General features: G+C 47.4%; 1 protein-coding gene across 2 annotated transcripts; it reads left to right on the top strand.

The window, feature by feature from the left end:
• Positions 1 to 5,661: 5,661 nt before the first annotated feature.
• LOC144167732 (uncharacterized) lies at positions 5,662 to 22,800 on the top strand. 2 transcript variants are annotated; one of them, XM_077696912.1, is made up of 8 exons: positions 5,663 to 6,086; positions 10,715 to 10,923; positions 12,891 to 13,151; positions 16,648 to 16,771; positions 18,900 to 19,058; positions 19,810 to 19,976; positions 21,721 to 21,790; positions 22,567 to 22,800. In XM_077696912.1, the coding sequence occupies exons 2-8, from the start codon at positions 10,723 to 10,725 to the stop codon at positions 22,728 to 22,730; spliced, it is 1,146 nt and encodes a 381-aa protein (XP_077553038.1). In that variant the 5' UTR covers positions 5,663 to 6,086; positions 10,715 to 10,722; the 3' UTR covers positions 22,731 to 22,800. The 2 variants fall into 2 exon arrangements, with proteins under 2 accessions (XP_077553039.1, XP_077553038.1); XM_077696913.1 differs by lacking the exon at positions 18,900 to 19,058 and having other exon boundaries at positions 5,662 to 6,086.
• The last annotated feature ends 210 nt before the right edge of the window (positions 22,801 to 23,010 follow it).

Raw genomic sequence — 23,010 nt, forward strand, 5'->3', positions numbered from 1 at the left:
AAATTAGAAAGGGATTTGGTGACTCGATAGCGAAGAAGAGGAGGGCCGAGCAGACGCTTTTCCAGAGAGCGCAAGTGCCCGGGGAAACATGTACAACTTACATTGAGGAAATCCTCAAGCTGTGCCGGATCGTTGACGCCAGCATGCCAGAAGATGACAGAGTTGGGCATGTCCTCAAGGGGATCGCGGAAGACGTATATAATTTCCTTATCGGCAAGGACAACTTAAATACGGTCACCGATGTGATTCGCCACTGCCGTACGTTTGAAACTATGAAGGCGCGTCGAATTACGCCCAAGTTTGGCCGACTGGCCAACGTCACAACGGTGGCCAGCGTGGACGTCAGCTCGTCTGCCGACCTCTCTGCGACTATCCGACAAATCGTTCGCGAGGAGCTCCTGCGGCATGGAGACGTAACTCGTTGCTGGACACCCTCTCGCGACGGAAGCTTCCTCCGCGATACGTCACCTACTTGTTGCCATTCAACAACACATTTTGGCTCCTCATGGCCGTCGGTCAACGTTGCTGACGTGGACGACTACCAGCGAAGGGGCGTGTACACTATGGTGCCCCACTACCAGCCACGGGAAGATTTTCATCGTGATTCCCATCGTACACAGCACGTCTACTACCCGGAAGAGCACCATCGCTCGAGTTTTCCAAGAAGGTAATTCTCGCCTGCTCAGCAGTATCCTCGTCGCAAACCACCCACCTGCTATCGATGTGGACTAGTCGGCCACATTTCGCGGTTTTGTCGCCGTCGGCGCCAAGGACCCAACGACGATCCCACGTTCACGTTTCCTCGGCCCAATAACCTCAACCCTGGCACTCGATGGTATCCACCACTGTCGTCAACACATAACGACCAGCCGACCGGTCCACGCAATGGCTCCCCCGCTTCGGACATAAGTTTAACTCCACCGCCTCTACGCCAGCGCCAGTCTCCATCACCTCGGCGCCGTCCAATGTCCCTACCGCCGGGAAACTAGCCTGCGCGGCCGATGGAGGTGAGGTCGCCGGACAGCCTTTACGAAATATACCTCTGCCCGTTTACATGGTCAAAAAAAAGATTGAAGTTTTAATTGATGGTGTGCCCACGATGGCTTTGGTTGACACTGGGGCAACAGTTTCTGTGATGAGTAAGGCATTTAAAGACAGCCTTGGGACTAAAGTAATGTTCAGCTGGGATCGCAGTGCCACATTTCGAGGCGTTGGTGGTGAACCGTTGTGGCCCCTTGGTACTTGTACAGTGGATGTGTCATTAGAGGGCAAAAGCTTCAAAGCAGAATTTGCGGTACTTCAGAAGTCTACACACGAAGTTATTCTCGGTATTGACTTCTTGCAAGAATGTGGTGCTAAGTTAGATTGTGCGACTGGCGAACTCTGTGTAAGCAGTGTTCTTTACTCTGCACTTGCCGAGGAATCTTCACGTTCGAGCGAACACGCTTTGGTTGTTTCGCAAGACATGGTTCTACCACCCCGATCGGCGTCCTTTATACCTGTCATGGTCTGCGGTGCTGTGGAGCCTTCCTTTTGTGCAATTGTTGAGCCCATTCTGCCGAACTGCGTCAAGAAGGATGTCTTGTTGCCGCACTGTTTGATTTCCGTACACGGTGGGCGCAGTTCCATATGCGCAGTTAACTGCTCAGCCGCTAGTACCGTTCTGCCGCTAGGGATGAAGCTTGCACTATTTGAAAAGGATACCAGAGTACCCCTGGCAACAGTGAGTGACGAAACTTGCGATTTCGAGGGTGACTGCGCTACGCGTGACGAACAGCTTTTGAAGCCTTAGGTCTTCCTTCTGCCGAGAGGGAGGCGTTAGCCCATGTCCTTTCAAGGCATGCGACAGTATTTGACTTTTCCACCAACCCCGGCAACAAGACCGAAATCCCGCCTTCTCGCACGCGCCACAGCATAGACACCGGAACCGCCTGCCCGCTCCGGAAAAAACCGTATCGGGTTTCTCCTGGCGAGAGGAAGGTCATCGCAGACCAGGTCAACGAGATGCTACAGAAGGGAGTGGTACAGGAATCAGCTAGCCCTTGGGCAGCGCCGGTAATCCTGGTGAAGAAGAAGGATGGTTCCTGGCGATTCTGTGTTGACTACAGACGCCTGAACGCAATTACAAAGAAGGACGTGTACCCTCTTCCTCGCATAGATGATGTTATTGACTGTCTGCACTCCGCCTCCTACTTTTCGTCAGTTGACTTAAGATCTGGTTACTGGCAAATTCCGATGGATCCGGCCCACAAAGAGAAGACGGCTTTTGTGACTCCTGACGGGCTATTTGAATTTAACGTCATGCCGTTTGGCCTTTGTAACGCCCCAGCTACATTTGAAAGGTTCATGGACACAATTTTGCGTGGTTTAAAGTGAGAGATTTGTCTGTGCTACCTCGACGACGTAGTAATTTTTGGACGCACTTTTGAAGAGCACAACACCCGCCTTGACATGGTCCTGAACTGCCTAGAAAAAGCCGGCCTTGTGCTAAATTAAAAAAAATGCCGCTTCGGCGAGCGCCAGACCTTAGTGTAGGGGCATCTAGTCGACAAAGATGGCGTTAGACCTGATCCACAAAAGATTGAAGCCGTGAGTCAGTTTAAGCAGCCAAAGTCTGTGCGCGACCTACGAAGTTTCCTGGGGCTATGCTCCTACTTTCGTCGGTTTGTACCAAACTTTGCAGAGCTCGCTTCTCCTCTGTCTTCTCTGTTACGCAAAAATGCTCCTTTCTACTGGACATCTGAGTGCGAAGCCTCCGTTTCTCAACTGAAATTTCTTCTCACGTCGGGGCCAATACTACGCCATTTCGATCCGGCTGCTCCTACAGAAGTGCATACGGACGCCAGCGGCATCGGAATCGGAGCAGTCCTTGTGCAGAGACTTCGCGGCACTGAGCATGTGATTGCCTACGCCAGCCGCACGCTCAGCAAACCTGAGAAAAATTATACAGTGACTGAGCAAGAATGTTTGGCTGTCATCTTTGCTGTGCATAAGTTTCGCCCTTACATCTATGGACGGCATTTTACAATTGTTACGGACCACCACTCCTTATGTTGGCTCGTTGGACTACGTGATCCATCTGGGCGGCTCGCCCGCTGGGCCCTCAGAATCCAAGAATATGATTTCGTTGTTTCCTACAAAAGCGGCCGCCGACACACCGGCGCTGACTGCCTTTCCCGGCTCCCAGTTTCATCTACCGCCTGCGAAGCTGACAATTTCGACGACTATCTTGCAGCAGTCGTTGAGACATTCCCTGACATAGAAACCTTCCGGCGAGAACAGGAAGGTGACCCCAAGCTAGCGTCCTTCTTCGCCACTGCTCGCGACTCCACCCCTCCCAACCGCTTTTCTATTCGGGATGGTCTGCTCTACAAAGCACACTACAATGCGACTGGAGCGCGGTTCCTTCTCGTTGTACCCGAGCGGCTGCGTCCTTGCGTGCTTCGTGCTATGCATGATGACATGACGTCTGGGCACCTTGGCTTCGCTCGCACATTAAACCACGTACAAGAACGCTTTTACTGGCCCAACATGCGGCGCACGACTGAAAAATACGTCGCCAGTTGTGTGGAGTGTCAGCGCTACAAGCGTCCTGCAACCACACCGCCCGGCCTCCTCCATCCTGTGAATCCACCCACTGCTCCATTTGAGAAAGTCGGGATTGATTTCGTTGGCCCACTTCCACGGACGCCAGCTGGAAACCGCTGGGTTATCGTCTGCGTGGACCACCTGACGCGTTACGCAGAAACTGCGGCTGTACCAACAGCTTCAGCAGCCTCGGTTTCTATGTTCCTGCTAAATTTTATGAATCTGAGGCATGGCGCTCCGCGCGTGCTTATAAGTGATCGTGGCCGCCAATTTATTGCGGATGTTGTAGAGGAGCTACTTCGCCTTTGCACCTCACAGTTTCGCCATGCTACACCGTATCATCCGCAGACCAACGGACTTGTTGAACGCACAAATCGAACACTTCTCAACATGATTTCAATGTACGTGGCCTCAGACCACAAAAACTGGGATGAAATATTGCCTTTCATAACTTACGCGTACAACACGGCCAAGCACGAAACAACCGGCTACAGTCCCTTCTACCTCGTCTACGCACGCAATCCTCGCACTCCTCTGGACACCATTCTGCCATTCTCGTTGCACGACGAGGACTCAGTTGCCAAGACTCTGTGCCTGGCCGAAGAGTCCCGCCAATTAGCTCGCCTGCGCACCCTTGCATCACAGACCCGGTCTAAACAGAGATACGACGTTCGCCACCGCAGTGTATCATTCTGTAAAGGTGATTTGGTGTGGTTATGGACTCCCTTTAGGAAACGTGGACTGTGTAGCAAGTTTTTGTCGCGTTACACTGGCCCATTCGTTATTCTCGACCGTGTAAGCGACGTGACCTACGTCATTTCGCGCCTCACAACACATGGTCGCCGGTCCAGCAAGACCCAACTTGTGCACGTCGCCCGGCTAAAGACTTATCACCCTCGTGCTGCTGAGTGACTCACCCCGTGGGTTTCGTCTGCGGAGGGGGGAAATGTAACGCTACATAACTTGTTGAATGTTGTGCACAGTAGATGGCATTGACTATGGCACAGGCCAATCCCGCCGGCGAAAATGCCGGGACGACGAAGAGAAGAACGAGGTGCTTTTTCGCGTATCCAGGGCTCGGACTCGACGCTCAGCAACGATCCTCACCCAGGTTTTTTTAAATAAACCCTCAGCTCACCCCTCAACGCCTGAGCGTCACCGTAACAATATTTTTCGAGTTGCCTTAGCAAGATTACGGATAGGCCACACACATGCGGCCCATTCCCACCTGCTCACTGGCTCTTCAAGACCCCTGTGCAGCAGGTGGGGAAAACACCTGTTCGTAGTTCACATACTAATTCAATGTAGTGCACAAGACGCAATGCGACCCAAACACTTTATACACTCTACTGACAACGTATCCCACTCCACCCATCATTGTTTTTGGGTGAGACCCCAGGGTGTCCATGAAGCGTGTCTTTTGGAGCACTTATGAGAATTTCAATTTTCACCTCATTTCATATTATGAATAATCAAAAACTGGCCTTCTACACCAGCCATCACCATTGCCTTTAATTGATTTTACTGTTCTTCTTGCTTGCAGGTTTTAGTACCTACCTTTTCGTATTTTTTTGCTTAAACCACCTCTGTTTAGCACTCTTTGCCCCAGCTGGCCTTGCGTCACAAAAAATTCATTCACCCTTAATGCCTGCAGTGACGTTTCGGAGCTCACATCTGGCAATTCTACGGTCTCATGCACGCCGCTCTGTGGTTCCCATCGCGGCGTTAGCACATGAGGAGCGGCGGCCGGGGAAGCTTGACTTATCAACCACTCCGTATTGCATTAATTGTTAATCTGCATTAGGGGTGGCAGTGGTGCTCACATATTCACAAGCGTTCCATTCTCCTCCAAGTAACGTGGGCGCACTGCAGGGACTGCAGCTTCATCTAACGGTCACATATAAAAGCGAGAAACACACACACACACACACACACACACACACACACACACACACACACACACACACACACACACACACACACACATCTGCAACAGCGGACGCCCCGTGCTCTGCATTCGTTTCGGCCAGCTCTGATAAAGCGAGCTCGTGACGTCGGATACAGGAAACGCTCCCTGGCAATGGCTGGGAAGGGCTAACGTCCAGCCGGCGCACAGTGAAACGTGTACGCTCTGAATGCAAAAGACATCCCGACCCTCGTTTCTGCGCCTCTTTTTTGAGGAAATGAAAGACAGGGTGGAAAAATTTGGTCTTTCTGAGTTTAACCCTGTGGTAATTGGAAAGGCTTAGGGAAGAGCAATTAAGCCAGCCGAGCAGAGCGCCCATCGACCGCGGGCCGTGTGGCAGTTCGGTTACGGAACACCGGGTCCGTACCGCGGCCAAGACTAAGCCAGGCGTGACGGGCGCTGCCGACGTCACGGTTAGCGCACCACACGGCCGCACTCATCGCTCCGCCATTGAAAGCGACCGGGTGGCGGAGGGACCCGCGGCATAGGCCCTGATTTTTTGACTGCGGCGTCTTCGCTGGACCACTACCTGGTAAGGGTATTTTCATTTTTCTGCCAATACCTAGACGCAACGAAGAAAAAACAGAGAGGAACTAACGCGCATTCCTGGTATCCGCGTTAAATGGGTTGAGGAAAACAAACACCCTTCCGTGGTTTTTATGCTGGTACGACTGCGCCACACATCGACACGCGACCTAAAATGCAGCGCTACTAGTAGAAATCATTCCAGGCTGAGTATCTAAACTTGTTAGGAATTGTAATATTCAGCTTTTTGGTTTAGTTGTTTCGTTGACGCACAATCTTTGATTGATTGTAGGGCTTAACGAGCCGACGGTATACACAGGCAATGAGGCGCGCCATAGTGGAGAGCTCCGGATTTACTTTGACCACCTGGGAATCTTCAATGTGCGCCGGAATCTGACGCACACTCTTGGCGTCAACATAACGCTACGACATTCTACAGTTTCGCTCGTACAGTTCTGTTCTTCTGATGAAGGCCCCCGATGTCAACCACCTCAAATCAAATGTAAGTGCAGTATACTGTGGTTAAGACGAACTCGGTTAAGACGAACAACACTTTTGCTGTTTTTGCTGTTTTATAACGTCCACAATGCCAAAAACCCCCGCTTAAGACGAATTTCTGATAATACGAATACATTTTCACGGCCCCTTCGATTTCGTCTTAACGAGGGTCTACTTAATATGAAACCGTATCTAATGTAACAGGGGTCTTAATCTATACGAACGGCAAGCGCATGCTCTCTTGGTTTCGACTTATCTACCGAATACGTTTTCTTTCCCAAGAAATGGCCTCATAATACGCTGGGTGATTTTCCATCTTTGGAGACCGAAAAAGTCAGACTCCTTTCTAAGGAGGTCCTCCACTGCATCAAACGAAAATTTCGTTGGTTTGACCACGGAAAGCGTTGAAGTAAAAGGTCAGACAGAGGTGTGTTACTTTTGCACAAATCCCGTGACCCCATTGTAGGAGGCATGCCTCGCTACCTGCCTGGCATGAGTTCTAAGCGCAAATTATTTTTACACACCTTTACTGTACATATAAAGTCATGCTGAAATAGAACAGCAACAGAAAACAAATAGTATGGGCACACAAATTTTGAAAATTTGTTCAACTAATGGTAAACTAATAGCGCCATCTATTTATAAACGTGAATGGTAGACATCGCACTTTGCAAATGGACCGTGACGGCGACGGTTTTTAACCAATTTTGACGTTGTCTGTTCATAAGGACAGTTTTGTGTTCGAGTTTCATTGCCGCCAGTTTACCACACAATCAACATTTTTCGGTGCCATGCTTGACAAAACTGCTCTGGCGACCTTCATCCCAGAAAGACTTTTTTTCTCCCTCGCTTCTATTCTTTCCCATTAATCACTCCCTCCCCCCCCCCCCCCCAACTTAAACACCCCTCCTACCGGAGTGTTAAATGAGTGTGTACTCCAACATGGATACTATAAAGTACCCGCCTTGTAATTTTATTCGTTTAAAAAAAATTTAATTTTCTCCTTCTGAACGTAGACATAATGAAACAAGCATTAGTCCAGTGCTATATTGCGGTGTCAGCCTGGCACTCGTGCCACATGTGGCTGTCAATTTTTGAAGGGATGTAATACGTCCATGATGGTCAGCGCAAACGAAAACACGGGAGAAGAGCGGGAACGACACAAGCACTTCTTGTCCCAACACTTTTTGTCACGTGTTTTTGTTCTCGCTGACCATCATGAGCATTTTCCAACTCGCCAAGTTCCATACCTTATAACATAATACGTGCGGTACAGGCTGATGACAGAACCTGTTCATCGCATTTTTTTTTTGTATTTGGTTACTTATTCGAACGTAACAACCTCTACTCCACACCATGTCCGGTATCCGAACCCATTTCTCTACCCAAGACGTGCTTCCAGTACTAGAAGAAGAGATCATCGACAACCTTAGCAAAACTGATCCTAGCACCGTTCTCTACCTAGATGTCCAAGGGCCTTTCGATAGCGTCACGGGCGCAACCGTACTCCTAAGTCAGCAAACAACCAACTGTAGTACCGCGGCGTGCAACTTCGTTCGAGCTTTTCTGTATGGATGAAGGGCTATATACAAAAAAGGTTTTGTTGGAAAACGCTTTTTTTTTTCATGGTAGTATAAGGAGTCTCATATCAAATTATGATGGCACAAGGGAATTTTATATAATACATCCACAAAGCTGCATGTATACCTAACGAAAGCTATATACAAAACTTCTTTATTATCGGCTTCACTACTACACACATATGCATTGCAAAAATACATTTTGTTGAGGGAAATATTAGCGATTGTACATAAATATATGAACGCCATTGGGCCTTTATCATTAGCACTTTTGTGTGCGGAGAAAGTGTGACACATCAAGCGTTAAAGACGGACACATGGGTTTGTGAGTTGAGTCTTCATAGAAATATTTAATTTAAAATTTTCTAAAGCGTCAATTATTGTGCTTCCCAGGAAGGCACCAACCTTAACAGCTGCGTTGAACAGTCTCACTATAGGCGAGCTTCCTCAGTTTCCACTGGCTTGTCATAATGCGTGAAACCTCCCTGTCATTGCATTCATGCAGCCGTCCACTCGAGATGCTGATGCCCGTGCGGATACTTTGCGGAGAGCTGCGCAAAATAGACACTTTAGAAGAGGAAATGGACGACACTGCGCTAGCGTCATTCATTTCCTCTTTTAAGGAGTTTGTATTTTGTGCACTTTTCCACAATCAACCGATACCCACTCGCTCAGTTTGCTGTACGTCATGATACTGCATTTCCCTCCTTTTTCGAGTTCATATTGTAAGCCTATTCAAAGGCTCATACAGGAGTGGTACAGTGCAAAAAATGTGACACTTTTAACAAGTCTCTGCAAAGGTGTTAAGCATACAAGGGTTAATAATGAAAAAATACATTCGTATTTCACAGGTTAACCCACTTCCATTGATGATCAGAATTATACAATGTTCCGACTTTAGTAACGAACATGTCCTCAGAACATGCCCAAAGAACGCGCTTCAACAACTCCACCGGGTAATTTATTCTATGTTTCTATTGTCGGTGGAAAGTTGGAACATTTGAAAGTGTTACTGCGAGGAACGAAAGGCCTGATATTATGGCTATGACTGGTTCTACGTGAATGATAAAAAGGTGGCCGGAGGTGCGTATGTTTGTCTAGGTTTACGCTGCCGTGATACAGACGACAGAGGAACTTTAAGGATGCAACATGTCTGCGGTATTTTAATGTTGGTAGGCTAGCTTGGTTGCGGAGTGCGGTGATACTATCATGCCGTGAGTATTTCGAGTAAATGAAGCGAATGGCCATATTTTGCATGTGTTCTAACTTATCAATGAGGTATGCTTGGTGAGGCTTCCATACTACGCTCGCGTATTCAAGAAAGGGACGTACTAGCGTTAAATACGCTGCTAGTTTTGCTTTAGGAGGCACCGCTGTTAATTTTTGGTCACAAAAATCTGAGTTGTCTTAGTGCCTTAGCGCATATATTGTTTGTATTGTTAAACATTGTTAAATATTGTTAAAATTTTACCAATTGTTACGCCTAGATATTTCACACTGCCCGTCTGAGTTAAAATGTGACCTGCTAGATCGTAATCAAAGCATAGGGGCTGTTTTTTTCTGAGATAGTGATACCTTTTGTTTTGGTTGCCTTAATTCGCACTTTAATTTGGTTGCGTTAATCAATTTCCACTTTCTGTTACGATCGGGCGTGATCCTAACGGTGCGTGTGCATAATGAACATACACTCAGTTTATTTATTGCTCGGTGTTTCCTTAGCGGTGTCCCATACATAATGTATTAAGCTCTGCCTTGGTTATCCAAATTCAAGCAACGTTGCTGCTCAGGCTCACAAAATGGGACCTGCATGGCCTACAGACGGATTCGACGGGCGCGAATAATACAGCGACGCGGTCTAGAACTACGTTCTGACCAAAACTGCGCGCCTCCATTGCGTCGCATCGACAAAGCATCGCACGCGCTAGCTCCACATCTAGTGTAAAATAGTCTATAGCTCTCACTCTAACCTGGTTATATAAAAAAATCATTCTGAAATTCCCCGCTAGGATTCCCCGCCAAGTTTCGTTGACTTGGATTCTGTGGAGTGCCTGGGACTTTCAGACACATAGTGGGCGGCTGCGACAAGTCTACCCTAGACCCCTCTAACATCCACCTTTCCACGGAGCTTTGGGAGAGAGCCTCGATCAGCTCCCGTCTCAAAGATAAGCTGCGCCTGATCGAAAGGGCTTTCGACGCGGCCCGAGAATGGGGACACCTCTCTGATGCATTTCCTTGCTTAAATTATTAAAGTTTATTATCTCTCTCTCTCTCTCTCTTGTCCCGATTAGTTAGTTCACAGTCAAGTTGTTGCGGAATTCCGGTCTGCGGAGTGGGTATGGTTACACAAAACGGCTGCAACAGCTGCAACAGATCATATCAGAATAAATTACGAGTTAATTCGTAAGAATTGTTGCGTATCTGTCTTTATTCGATTAATATAGTAAGTCACCACACATAAATCTGTGTACGTATCCACCAATGCAGCTTAGTTGGTCTTTCATCTTCACAGTAGTGGAAGGGCTTTATTGTTGCGACATTCGTTCTACTGGGCGCGCAGTGCAGGACATGCCGAGGTACGAGGTGCTGTTCAGGTGGTTGCTTCTGGGCGCCGCGGCCTGCCCCTCCGCTGCGCTCATCGGAGACGGCGAAGACAGGACGACCACCATCTTTTTGACGAGCAGTGGCGGTTCGTCGGTTGTCGCCAGCCCTAGCAAGAGACCGACGACGACGGTGGGCCAAGTGACGACAAGGGGTCCACGACAAGCGGTGAGGCAGCACGGCACAACATCTAAGCTCGCTTAATAATTGTGTAATCCGATGCACTGAAACGCACAGAAACCCCCTTTCCCAGGCAGTCTTCCCTATACTCAGCCATTCAGCTACAACATAGAATGCACTGATATTTAACATAGTACATGCTGAGTTCTGTGAATGATTTAAAGACATTTTAAACGAAACAAATCACATGGGCTGGGCAGAGGGTAGGGCTTTACCCACCCCCTTGCTTTTGTGTTGCTACTTTTAAAACACCTATTTTTTTCGTTTTTCTTTTCTTTTTTTTTCTTTTTTTTTGTGGTTCGGGTCACGGAGTCCTTCCGGGATCTGGAGAGAGATAGGGAACCACGGTGAAGAACTGAGGGGACATTTTGACACGTGACATATTACCAAACCAATTCGGTCCTGTTATCTAAGTAACGAGCGCATTTTTACGCTTATATTTCACATTTTAATGAGTACGCTTTTACGTAACTTTTTTGGCTTTAAAAAGAACAAATTTAACAATAAACGCAATCCGCAGAAGCCAACACCAGCTGTACGTCACGAAGCGGCGGCAACTTGAATTATCGCCACGATTTTTTTTTTTTTTAAGGGTCGAACAAACATGTTTTGACTGCCTACAATACCTCCGCAAACCCCGGCCCCCTTCGATTAGTTTGACCTCAGACTACAAAGTAAATGTTAAAAATTTTTAAGTGATTAATATTTACTTTTTCAGAGCCTATTTTTGTAGACGTTCCTCTTTCTCCTATTACTTGTAAGAATAGTTAAATGAGGGTATTTCCAGAAATGTCGAGCGCACGGCAAAATTCTTCGTTTAGCCCTTCTCTTAGGAAACCATCCCAGAGTCTTCGTTCTCCCGGGAAAGAAAATTCAGGTTTAATTTCTTTTTAGAAAGGGGTGTTCACACCACATAATGCGTAGTGACTACGACTAAAAGTCTCCCTCCTAAAGGACAGTATTTGCAAGGAATTCAAAGGGGACTTGCGCAACGGCTTAACTCTTGCACAGTTTGCTCTGATTTTGGCTTTAGCCTCTAGAAGCAACCGATGAAAGCCGAGGGCGACGAGAAGGGCAAGTGCAAGTGCATTGCGTGTTTCTCGTGCGTTGAAGAATATTGCTCCTCCTAAGTACAGCATTAACAATGTAGCTATAGAAAGTATCTCCTCGTACAAGTATCTTGGTATTTACATTTCACATAACCTCACCTGGAACACACATATAAATTACATTTACAGTAATGCCAGCCGCATGCTAGGATTTATGCGGCGTAATTTTTCATCGGCAACTCCAGCTGTCAAGTTGCTTTTGTACAAATCCTTAGTGAGGCCTAAGCTGGAATATGCATGCTCTATTTTTGACCCTTCTGCTGTATATCTCAAAAATACTCTTCAATCAATCCAAAATCGAGCTGCTCGTTTTATTCTTTGCAATTATTCTCGTCATACGAGTGTTTCGGTGATGAAACTAACCCTTGGATTGCCTAACCTAGAATTACGTCGTAAATACTTTCGCCTGTGTCTTTTTCAAAGGATTTATTACTCTAATGAGACCCTCAGGAACGAGCTAATGTCCCCGTCATCATACATTTCATCGCGCATCGCGCATCGTCTCAAGATTGAAGTTCCTGCCTCTCGCACCAATGTTCATTTTGACTCGTTTTTACCACGAACAACGAATGACTGAACCATCTCCCTGCCTCCATCGCTGCTATTACCGACGCCACTCACTTTAAAAATATTGTCAATGAATTCGTTTGTAACAATACCCACTCCTCTCTGTAATGCCTCCGGGCCTTGAGAGTATGATAATAAATAAATAAACAAATAAAAGGGCTGACTTTCCGATGTACCCGCGGGAGTATTTTCCTTTATTTTTTTATAGCCAGGCAAAGCTTGGAGCAGATAATCTTGCTACCCTCTTTTTGTTCTCTTTGCCGCCATGGATGCCCCCAGGTGGGCAGCAGCCGCTTCGCGAGCTGCAAGTCCCGGCGGGGCACGCTGCCGGACATGGAGCCCCTCGAGGTGCTGTCCAGCCTGCGCAGCCCCGTCCAGTGCCTGGCAGCCTGCCTGCTCAGGTCGCCCCGCTGCAGGGCATTCTCCTTCGGAAACCACAGCTGCGACCTCCTGCAGCGCTCGCCCTGCGAGTCGCCCAGGCCACTGCGCAGCGCGCCGGGGTTCGCGCACTACGACGTGCTCACCAGGGACCAGCTGCTGGTAGGCGCTTCTGCGGCTGCCCTTCCGGGGCTCCTGGAAGCCTTCTCTTAATTTTTTTTAAACATATGAAATGGTCTTAAGAAGTCGTCGACGAGCGAGTCCGGTTTTACAGCGAAGCTGTTAGCCTCTCTTTCGTTGGAAAATTTCGTCCCAGGCAGGACCCAGCAGTTCTCGCCTAAGACGCAGACCGCATGCGTCAGGCTAATCGGGCATACAGCATAGGACCCAGTATTCACTTTAAAAAACCACAAAACAAGCATCTGAATCGCATTATGGCTGATAAGGCGCATATGAACAAAGGGACCTCACCCCCCACCATGTGTTCCTGGTAAAGATTATATTTTCAGATTATGTTCGAAGACTAGGCAGGACTAGTGTCACTAAATAGAGCAATTCTCGCCCAAGGCGCCGAACGCATGCGTCAGGCTAGGCACGACCCAGCATTTGCCGCCAGAGAAGTCGAGTGTAAGCGACACGCCCGCCGAGACCGTGGGGAAAATTTATATACCCTCCCCCATCAACAGGCGTAGTGGTTTACAACAGCTTCCCTGGACATCCATTTTCGTTTTTTGAATTATAAGTCGTCACAAAATACCCGTGCCAAAAATTGCTGCTCTACGCACATCAGAATACTTGCAAACCGAGGTAAAAAAAAATTCCCTCTTTCTCAGTCATGTTCGAAGTTTGCACACTGCTTGCGTGCTTCAGCAACATCACTCAAGCAACATCGACGCTATTCACGATGATGATTGTGCGTTTTTATGGCGCGAGGCCTTCCCTATTAGCAGGTTTCATCTTAGAAAAAAGAGAAAGATGGTATGAAACCGGTAATAAAATCTAATAAAACTGGTAAGCCTGTAATACAAAGAAAAACAGCGCAAACGACAGGACGAAGAAAGGAACCACAAACCACAGCCGCTGATGACAGGCGCTCATGAAATGACCTGCAGCGCCTGTGGTGAGTGGTTCCTTTCCTCGTCCTGTCTTTTGCGCTGTTGTTCTGTAGAATGAACTGTGTTTGTAGTGAGTGGTGTGAGAGAGTTGTGAAGTATATTTAGCACAGCGGGTCTTTGTATCGGCTGTTAATAAATTTTCTTTCCGCGTATTATACTGTACCAACTGGCCAGTCAGCAATCCATTTGGTAAGCCTGGCAAAAGCGCCTGGCTTGCTACGCCGGTTGAATGCAAAAAAAAATCGATGAATTTGATGGATATGATAAATATGAGGACGATTATAACAATGATGCGCATGCACCAATAAGCGCGTTTGATAGTCCATTAAAGAAAACCGCCAAAATACAAACAGCAACCTGCTACCGCGTGAACCAAGACGTGTAGTTCTGAGCTGGCGATGACTATGCCTTTCAAACTGTAGTGCCTCCGGGCATGAAAAAAAAAAAAAGGCGAAAAGATCTATCCGCACCGCTTGGGGTGTCGTTCAGTCTGTACTAAACGCGAAACGCAGCGTGCAAGAGAGCATAGGACTTTCAAACGCGCTTAATTGCAGCCGCTGAGTTCTTCCAAAACAGACAGGAAACAAAGTTTGCTGCACTTTTTTGTCGCAGCAAAACGTCATTTCAACTGACGCTGCGCCATTGCTTGCTAAGCTGATGGGCATGACAGAGAGGTCTGTTATAAGCATATTAAATGGTGCCTAAATTAGCCTTACAATAAGATGCTGCCTTACCCACCAGTGCATTTACATGACTGACTGAGACAGATGAGTTTTCACCATCAGCAGCAGCATGAGCAGCCAACTAGGTCGACTGCGGGACGAAGGCCTCCCCAATCGACCTCGAACCGCTCCTGCCTCGCGCCGCTCGAGTCCATTGTTTGCTCCGGAATTCCTTATTTCGCCCCTCTAATTGGCCTTTCTCTTTTTCTTGACCCGTTTCTCGGTGTCAACTCTGTCCCCCTCGTAGTCCACCGGTTGTCATACCTTCTTACTACATGGCCAGCTCAAGTCCGTTTCTTTCTCTTAATTTTCACTATAGTACATTCTACCCTAGCTTGTTCACTGATCCAGGAAGCTCGTTTCCTCTCCCTTAACGTGACTCCTATCATTCGTATTTCCATGACCCGTTGAGACGACCTAAGTTTGCTTTCAAGTTTTTAGTGAGGCGCCGATATGTCATCCCCGGAAGCACGCACTGATTGTATATTCTCCTTTTCAGTGATAGAGGTAGCTTAACTTTTCATAATCCGGGAGTGCTTGCCGGATGCACCCCAGTCCATACCAATTCTGCGACGGATTTCTTTCTCGTGGTTGGGATCAGCACAGACGGCCTGACCGAGGTAGTTATAATCTTCTACTTGCACTAGCGTTTCGTTACATATGCTGAGCAGGGAGCTTTCGGCATGTTTACTGAACACATATTTTAGATTTATTAATAATTATTTTAGCCCCACGGCCTTTCTTTCTGAATTTAGTTCCCCAAGCATTGTCGCTGGTGTTCTTCAGACTCGCTTAGCAAGACTATGTCGTCTGCAAACCTCAAATGGCTTAAGTATTCTGCGTTTATCCGTAAGCCACTGTCTTCTCTGTCAAGCTTCCTGAATACCTCCCCCAGGCAAGCTGTGGACAGTTTTGGTGAGATGGTATTAACCTGTCGTACTCCTTTACGGATCGGGAATTTGTCGCTTTGCTTGTGAAGGATTATCCTGCGGGTACATACTTTATGTATGTCGTATAGGAGTCCTATGTGGGTCTCCTTTGTCCCCTGGATTTTCAATGCTCCAAGCACTGCTGCGGTGCTCACTGAACCAGGCGCTTTTTTGTAGTCTATAAATGTCTTGTAAAGGGGTTTACTACACTCTGCGGATTTTTCTATAACTTGATTTACGACGTGGATGTGATCCAGTATTGAGCATCCTTTCCTAAACCCAGCCTCTTCTCTGTGTTCATGAGAATCTAGACTGTTACTTATTCGGTTAATTATTACTTTGGTAAACAGCTTGTATACTACTCAGAATAGGCTGATAGGTCTGAAGTTCTTAAGGTCCCCCCCTTCTTGTGAATCAGAATTATGTTGGCGTTCTTCCAGGCTATAGGCACTGTTAGAGTCCTTAAGCATGAGTTTTATCGACTTCAAAAGCGTGATTTTTGAATTACATGGTTTGCCGCGCCCTGAGAAAAAAAATTCACGAATCTCCACGATGTGAATCATGACGAGCGGGCGAAGCACTGGGGATCGTTCTTACCGTAAATCACCCGTGGCATTGCCCGCTCACGCATGTAAATTAGTGACAACGCGTGTGTACAGTATATACAATTCATATCCAATCCAATCAGATACAATTGAATTTAATCCAATCCATTTCAATCCAATCCAATGCTCCACGCGCATGCGCAACACTGTGTACAAGGTCCTAAGCTGCTTCGCCCCTAAAAAAAAAACGCCGTCGCCTTGTGGTGAATGAGTGACTTCACTAGAGCCCGTATTTGTGTGTGTTTGTATAAACGGTGAGAGCTAATACTGGGCTCGTCCTTTTCCAGCTGACAAAAGGGGAGGCACCGCCAGACTGCGGCGCGCTCGCTGCTCCCAGCGGCGATGCCAGCACTACACAGCAGTCCACGGAGCCAACGGAGGCCACCACCGTTGGCGGAACAAAACCAGGACGTGAGCTTAACAGGAAGCTGGGTGGCACGTTCTTAACTTCTTTTGAAAATCTGAAGCGTTATAATTCTGTACCCTGCTACCGCTAACTTTCAGGCCTCATATGACTAGCCGCTCACGCGTCACTACAGGCCAACACGTTTCTCAACTGGTTCGTATACGTGTCAACACTATATTGAGCGTGAAGTAAACACTAAAAAATCTGCAGAAATCTGATGCGCAGCATTCTGATGCCGCTCGTCTAGAGTTGATTTCTTTACAGACAAATATGGCTATTAGCAGCAAAAGATGTTGGATTATTCTATATATATTATTTTTATGTTTTCTTTTGTTTCTTTTTGCCAATGATGTAAATATATACCATTACAGCTACGAATTAAGGGCTTCCACTTCGCTAATTATGTTTTTTTTTTTGTTCCGAAAATGCAAGACGTACTGCAGGATTGGTCCGTTCACGCTATTTTTATGCGTATTTTTAACGTTATTTTGTGGACTTTTTTTTTGTTTATTGTTCGGCTTGCGGGAAGAGATGTATAAGATGCGTATTTTTGACTTTGTCAAATGATTTTTGTGAAAATTTTATTTTTTTCTGTTTTTATTTATTTTTTTAAAGAGGGGGGGGGGTCAAAATCCTGCCCGACTAGTTATCTACATTAAGGCTATTATAAAGATTACAGGTGCTACTTTCGTCAAATCTGAATTTTTGTGAAAATGCAGAGCGTTACACTGTCCTGGCTGTAGGGGTACTCGGCAATGAATGATGCGCATTAAAAAAACATTTCAGGCAAAATTCAAGTACAGGGCCGATGCTAACACTATTCTTTTAATTTAAAAAGGCAAAAATTGTTTGGCGCAAAATTAAGTTGAATCTGTCCCATATACGTGAAAAAAAGAAACCACGTTGAAATGAGGAGAGATAACTGCCCAAAACGAAAACGCTTTGTGACACTCTGTAGGCAGAAGAGGCGCTGCTGTGCTGCTGACGTAAGTGATGGAACAAAAATTAAAATATAAAATTAAATTCCATTAAAAATTCAAAATTAAAGGTCATTCCGCCATGCGATTGTCGATGGAAAGAAAACGTGTTCCAATTACTTTACTGTATCCTTCATTGTCACTTGGTAACGACGGTCAAAATAGCTGTGTTGAAGCTGCGGTATGCACTCATCGGCATACTTGTTACTGCAGACACTTCTTGGATAACGTCAAATCGATGCACGTACTCCGCTGGTTGGTCGGCTGTGCCGGATTGACGGGGCATCGCAAGCCAAATGTCGCCAACACGAAACGCCTAAACCACTTCCTTTCCGGTTCCGACACATCCACATTCAAATCCCTTGCCACGACCACAATGTCATTGCAACTAACCCACGGTCCGATGACAGTCAGAGGACGCCAAGGGTTCTGAATGCGGAAGCATGAATGCCCAATTGAATGCCCGCGACGCTCTGCTTCAGCACCGCGTGCTCGAATGGATTCGTCCTCTTGCCGCGTGACACGACATGTTTCGCGATCAGTTTCCGCCTTACGCTTACGAATAGCTTCGGTCTGTCTCCTACGCGTTTCACCGCGGTTCGTAACGCCGCCCTGTACTACGAAGTTTACGGCGAGGGTGAATCTAGCTGCCTGTCTGTTCACTCGCTTGGCTGCGTTCTTACGCTCCCTTACTTCATCGCGGCGTAGTGGTGCGGTCGGTCATGTTTTGATTCTGTCGAGTTAAAGCGTGTGCTATAGAACTTTTGCACTTCATAGTCACGCGGAGTCTCCGGAGTTTAATTTGTGGACTTTTTTTGACACCGACCGAAAAATGCTTAAAAACCAAGCCGTATACAGCTCCGCTGTAAAAAAAGAAGTGACAACAGGCTCTTTTTAAAACCTCAATGTAACCAAGTTGCCGCAAAAATCCTATTTATGTTTTGTTACCTATCGAACAGCAAATACACTTATAAAATGTGTGATGAAACAATTGAACGTGCACGTTCAATACCCATGTAAAGAACCATTTCCTCAGCAAATCAATCACTCACAAAATACTGAAATGCCGTGCATGCTTGAAACAGTGGCGCGGCGCTTTTGTAGTCCACACTTGATGACAGACCAACACGGTGAAATTTCCCCAATGTTGCTGTAGACGGCACCCACAACAGGGCGGGTGGCGACGCAGTCAAAGGATCCACGTTGCATGATGTGACGACAGGGGGCAGTGACTTGGCCACGCCTCTCGCGACAGACAACGCAGTTGGGACCCAAGCACCGCGTGACGTGACGTCGTCAGTGCAAGAACACAGAGGTATTACGACCACACTCACATCATGTAAATGTGCTGCTAAGGAATTTCGGCAGGTAGCTGCAAACCATGCAAAGAAACTGAATAAAAAAACTCGAGTCACCTTTCTTGCTCGGCCCAAACTGCTCAAACGTTGCGTCTACCACACTTTTAACGTTAATAAGCCAGTTGTCCCGAAAGAAAAATATTCCGTAATAGCTCTCACATACTGGAAATAAACGTAACGTTATTGGAATGCCGCAGCGTCGGCGACCAATGAATGTTTTCTCTCAAAAAGTAAACAAAGGCGAAAGACGTAAAGGTCATTCTCAGTTAGGCAACAACAATGACTCACTGGCAGTAATGTTCATTTTAAATGTTCCTATAAAGCACTCACAGAACGCTCACGTAGCTTTTACCTATCAAAAACGAAACACTAAGCTTTTGTTGGTTGGTTACAGTTAAACGGGCACTTTCGTGTTCACATGAACGTAGCTGTCAGTTCTGACGCGGAAAAAAACTTCAGCAAAGCGAAGCTACACTGCAATGGTGTCGTTTCATTTACGCACTCAACAAGCACTCCTCTCCTCCTCCTCTTACGCTGGCCTCATTGAATGAGATGAATTTCATTGAGGTATTGCTCCGGTTAATTAGTCAAGTTAATCAACAAGAGGCAGCTTTCCAGTGAGTAAAAACGGAATTCCTTTTTGTTACAAGAACTGGGAACAGCCAAGACGAAGCAAGTGCTCGATTCGATGTCTCTGCCCGTTTCCAGGCGTGTTCGTGTACCGCCGCGGCCCAACAACGTTCCTGGCGGCGCTGCGTGCTTGCTCCGAGGAAGGCATGGTCATGGCGATGCCTGTCAGCGCGGAGGACCACAAAATGTTAGTCGGCCTGATGCGCCGAAACAAGGCACAGAGGCTCTGGATCGGGGTGCAACGTGTAAGCCTCTCTGCGTATTATATTCACTCTTTGTGCCTTTTCGCAATTTGTACACCTTTTTGTGTTGGCTATGAAGAAAAACAAGAACAAAAAGAAACTGGCGAAGCTTGCATGCACCAAGTCGCGCAAGGCTTGAACCATAGCGAAGCTGGAGGATTTCTTTCTATGTAAGCACTGAAGGACACATCGCCACGCATTCCATTAGGTTTGAAATTTTATTTATACGTTCCGTCGTTGCTTTTTACTGTGGTAGTCATCGTCACATCCATCTATATCGTCGTCTTCCTCATGCATGACTGGCGGCCCGGATTGTTTTGTCCGCAGGCTTTCACATGTCTCTCGAAGTGGAACACGTCAGCACGCGCCATAACCGGCGGCAACGGGCTTCGCGAACTGGGCGTCTGTAGCACGAGCTGTCTTGTGATCCCCCCGTGAGGCGCGGAGGTCCGATAACTGTATTCTTGGTATTTTTTGCGAGCTCCACGCGCAAGCCTCGATGACGCCGGGCGCTCCTCACTAGACGCGTGACCACGAACATGGTAAACGGCGGGGGTAACTACGTCTCAGTTTTAAATGCAGAGCATTTCAGTAACTCATGATGTCACCCGCGTTGACGTCCGTCGTAGTCCGCACCGTCGTTGTCCGCAACCCTCCCTACACTATATAAAAAAATACTATCCGGCGCCGATCCCTCGATCCTACGGGCGGTACGCAATGTACATGGTGCTCTACCCACTGCGCCACAAAGCCGACAGAGAATGGGAGGCTACGAACGCGCCTTATATCCTTGACTCATTCAAACTACGTCAAGAAGCTGCTGATACAACGCATTCACTACCACCAACTCCCCAAACACTAAAAGTTAATGCAATACACCCACCCCCTATGCGACGCATTTACTCGAGTCCCCCTCGCGGGGAGATGGGACCGCCAAAAACAACGCGTTGTGGACAGCGCAGTAAGGTGCCGGCACGTGCGAGAACCGCTCGCGCTGTTCGTTCCAGGCAGGGGGCGCGCGAGCACTGCGGAGGCGGGAAATTTGAACTGCTTTGGACAAACCTCCGTTCAATTCATCAAGAGGGAAGTGAGACAGGGAGGCGAATAGCGTGATGGGTAGTAGCAGTAAGCGGATAACGGTGCCACAGACCGTCATGGTGAATCACTAGTGGATTTACGACAGCTTTCACGTTGAGTGGAACAGCTGTAATTTTTTTGATGACGCCGCACACCGCACACACACAAACAGCTTCGCTGTTAAAAAAAAAACAATTGTAATGCGTAACACAGGCAGTTTTTTTGCTGTAGGTTTAGCAGAGAGAAGACATTAATGAAAACTCCGAGGACACGTAAACACTTCTAATGAGTTGTGAATTGGAAAGCATTAATGCCAGCATTAATGTCCACTTGAACGCCGCAGAGTTTTCTTTTCAGAGGGCATGTTGCGTCGAAGTTCATAGAACTAGGTAAATCGTCCGTGAACCTCTTACGACAGCTGTCATCGTCACTAACAGACTTCGCTGAGTGGATAGTGAGCAGTTTGGTTGATTATGTGTACATCACAGCAAAATGGGAATCGATAAAGCGGCCGTGAGCTGTCATCGTATTATGCCAACCCCGTCGAGTGCGTGCGGGAGAGTTGTGTGTAGGGATCTTCAACAAAAGCCGCAGCAAACCAACGCTGCCATTTTAAACCTGGTCTAATAACAACTATTATGCCTCTTTTTTCTCTTTCTCTTTTCAACAGACCATGAGCGGAAACACCACCTTTATGAACGGGGAACAAGTTCCAGAGGCAAGCAGACGATGGGGTAAAGGTACGGGACGTATTGCTGCGCTTAGTGATGGCCTTGTTAAGAGACTGTCCTGTTACTCAGATTCCAACGCATGCGTTCAGAAAACGCACGAAGTGGTTGTTCACAACCCCTAGTCTTTTGTGGTGTGTACTACAACTTTTAGCTATCGTACTGATCTTCGTAGCCGTTTAATGGCCTTGCTAATACTTTGGTTTGGAATACTGTATATATGTGTGCGCGCGCACGCTTGCCTGTGCGTGTGCCGTGTACGGGTGTGCACGCATCAACACACAGGCAGGTCAACCCGCGCGCGCGATTTTTCGCGTGTATGTCATTATAGTACTTTTGTAAGAACGGACATTGGCCAGTGCAGTTGAGGTACAAGCATGTGCAAGTTTCACGGATTCTGGGTGCAGACGCGTTATTTAATCTAGTCCCGTGTAGCTTATTGCGTTCGTTGAGTCTAAATTCGACACACTCATTGCCTGCAGTGTATAGGTGCACATGGTTCCCTGCTAATTGTATAGCCAAGCACTAAAACGCAGTCTGCGCAACCACAAAATTTCAGCCACCCTTCACACATAAATGAGCATTTTTCGTAATGAGATGATTGTATATGTCTAACTTGAAGTCGCTTTCTAACGTAAAATGTTTCCGTGCTCGCTGGGCTTCTCAGTAACCCTTTATCGGCAGACTGGGAGGTTTGAACTGCCTTCCCACTACGTGATCAGAGATGTCGGCTCTCGAAAGCCGGTACTGGAGGCGGCGGTTATCCTCTACCGGTGTGTTTCTGGCAGGTCAGCCGAACAACAGCGGAGGAACGCAGATCTGCGTGGAGATGCTCGAGTCCCTCTCCCACCTGTGGAACGACTACGACTGCGAGAACAGGGCCGCCTACGCTTGCCAGGAACTGAGCGGCGTACCACGCACTTCGACACAGAGTGCGAAACTGCGCCCTTGACGACGCTTGGGCCACTTCACCCACCTCCTCCTTTCCCCTTTTCCGTCGCTGCAATAAAGCACTCTTCGCACATCTCGTGAACATTTATTCGATTTGCCTTCCTTTGACTTGCGGGTCTAGCTTAAGGCGGACGCTGATGCTCGTCCGTAGACGGCGTATTAGGACGCAATATCGAGCAGCGTTTTGCTGCCGTGGCTGAGCCGGTTCACAGCAAAGAAAATATCGGCTTGTCTGGTATTTTCCAAGTTAGTGCGAGGCAGCACGTCCTACCATTCACAGT

This window comes from Haemaphysalis longicornis, unplaced genomic scaffold, assembly GCF_048455015.1.
Source record: "Haemaphysalis longicornis isolate Haplotype H1 unplaced genomic scaffold, Haemaphysalis longicornis Haplotype H1 scaffold_2, whole genome shotgun sequence".
In the NCBI taxonomy this organism is placed as follows: domain Eukaryota; kingdom Metazoa; phylum Arthropoda; class Arachnida; order Ixodida; family Ixodidae; genus Haemaphysalis; species Haemaphysalis longicornis.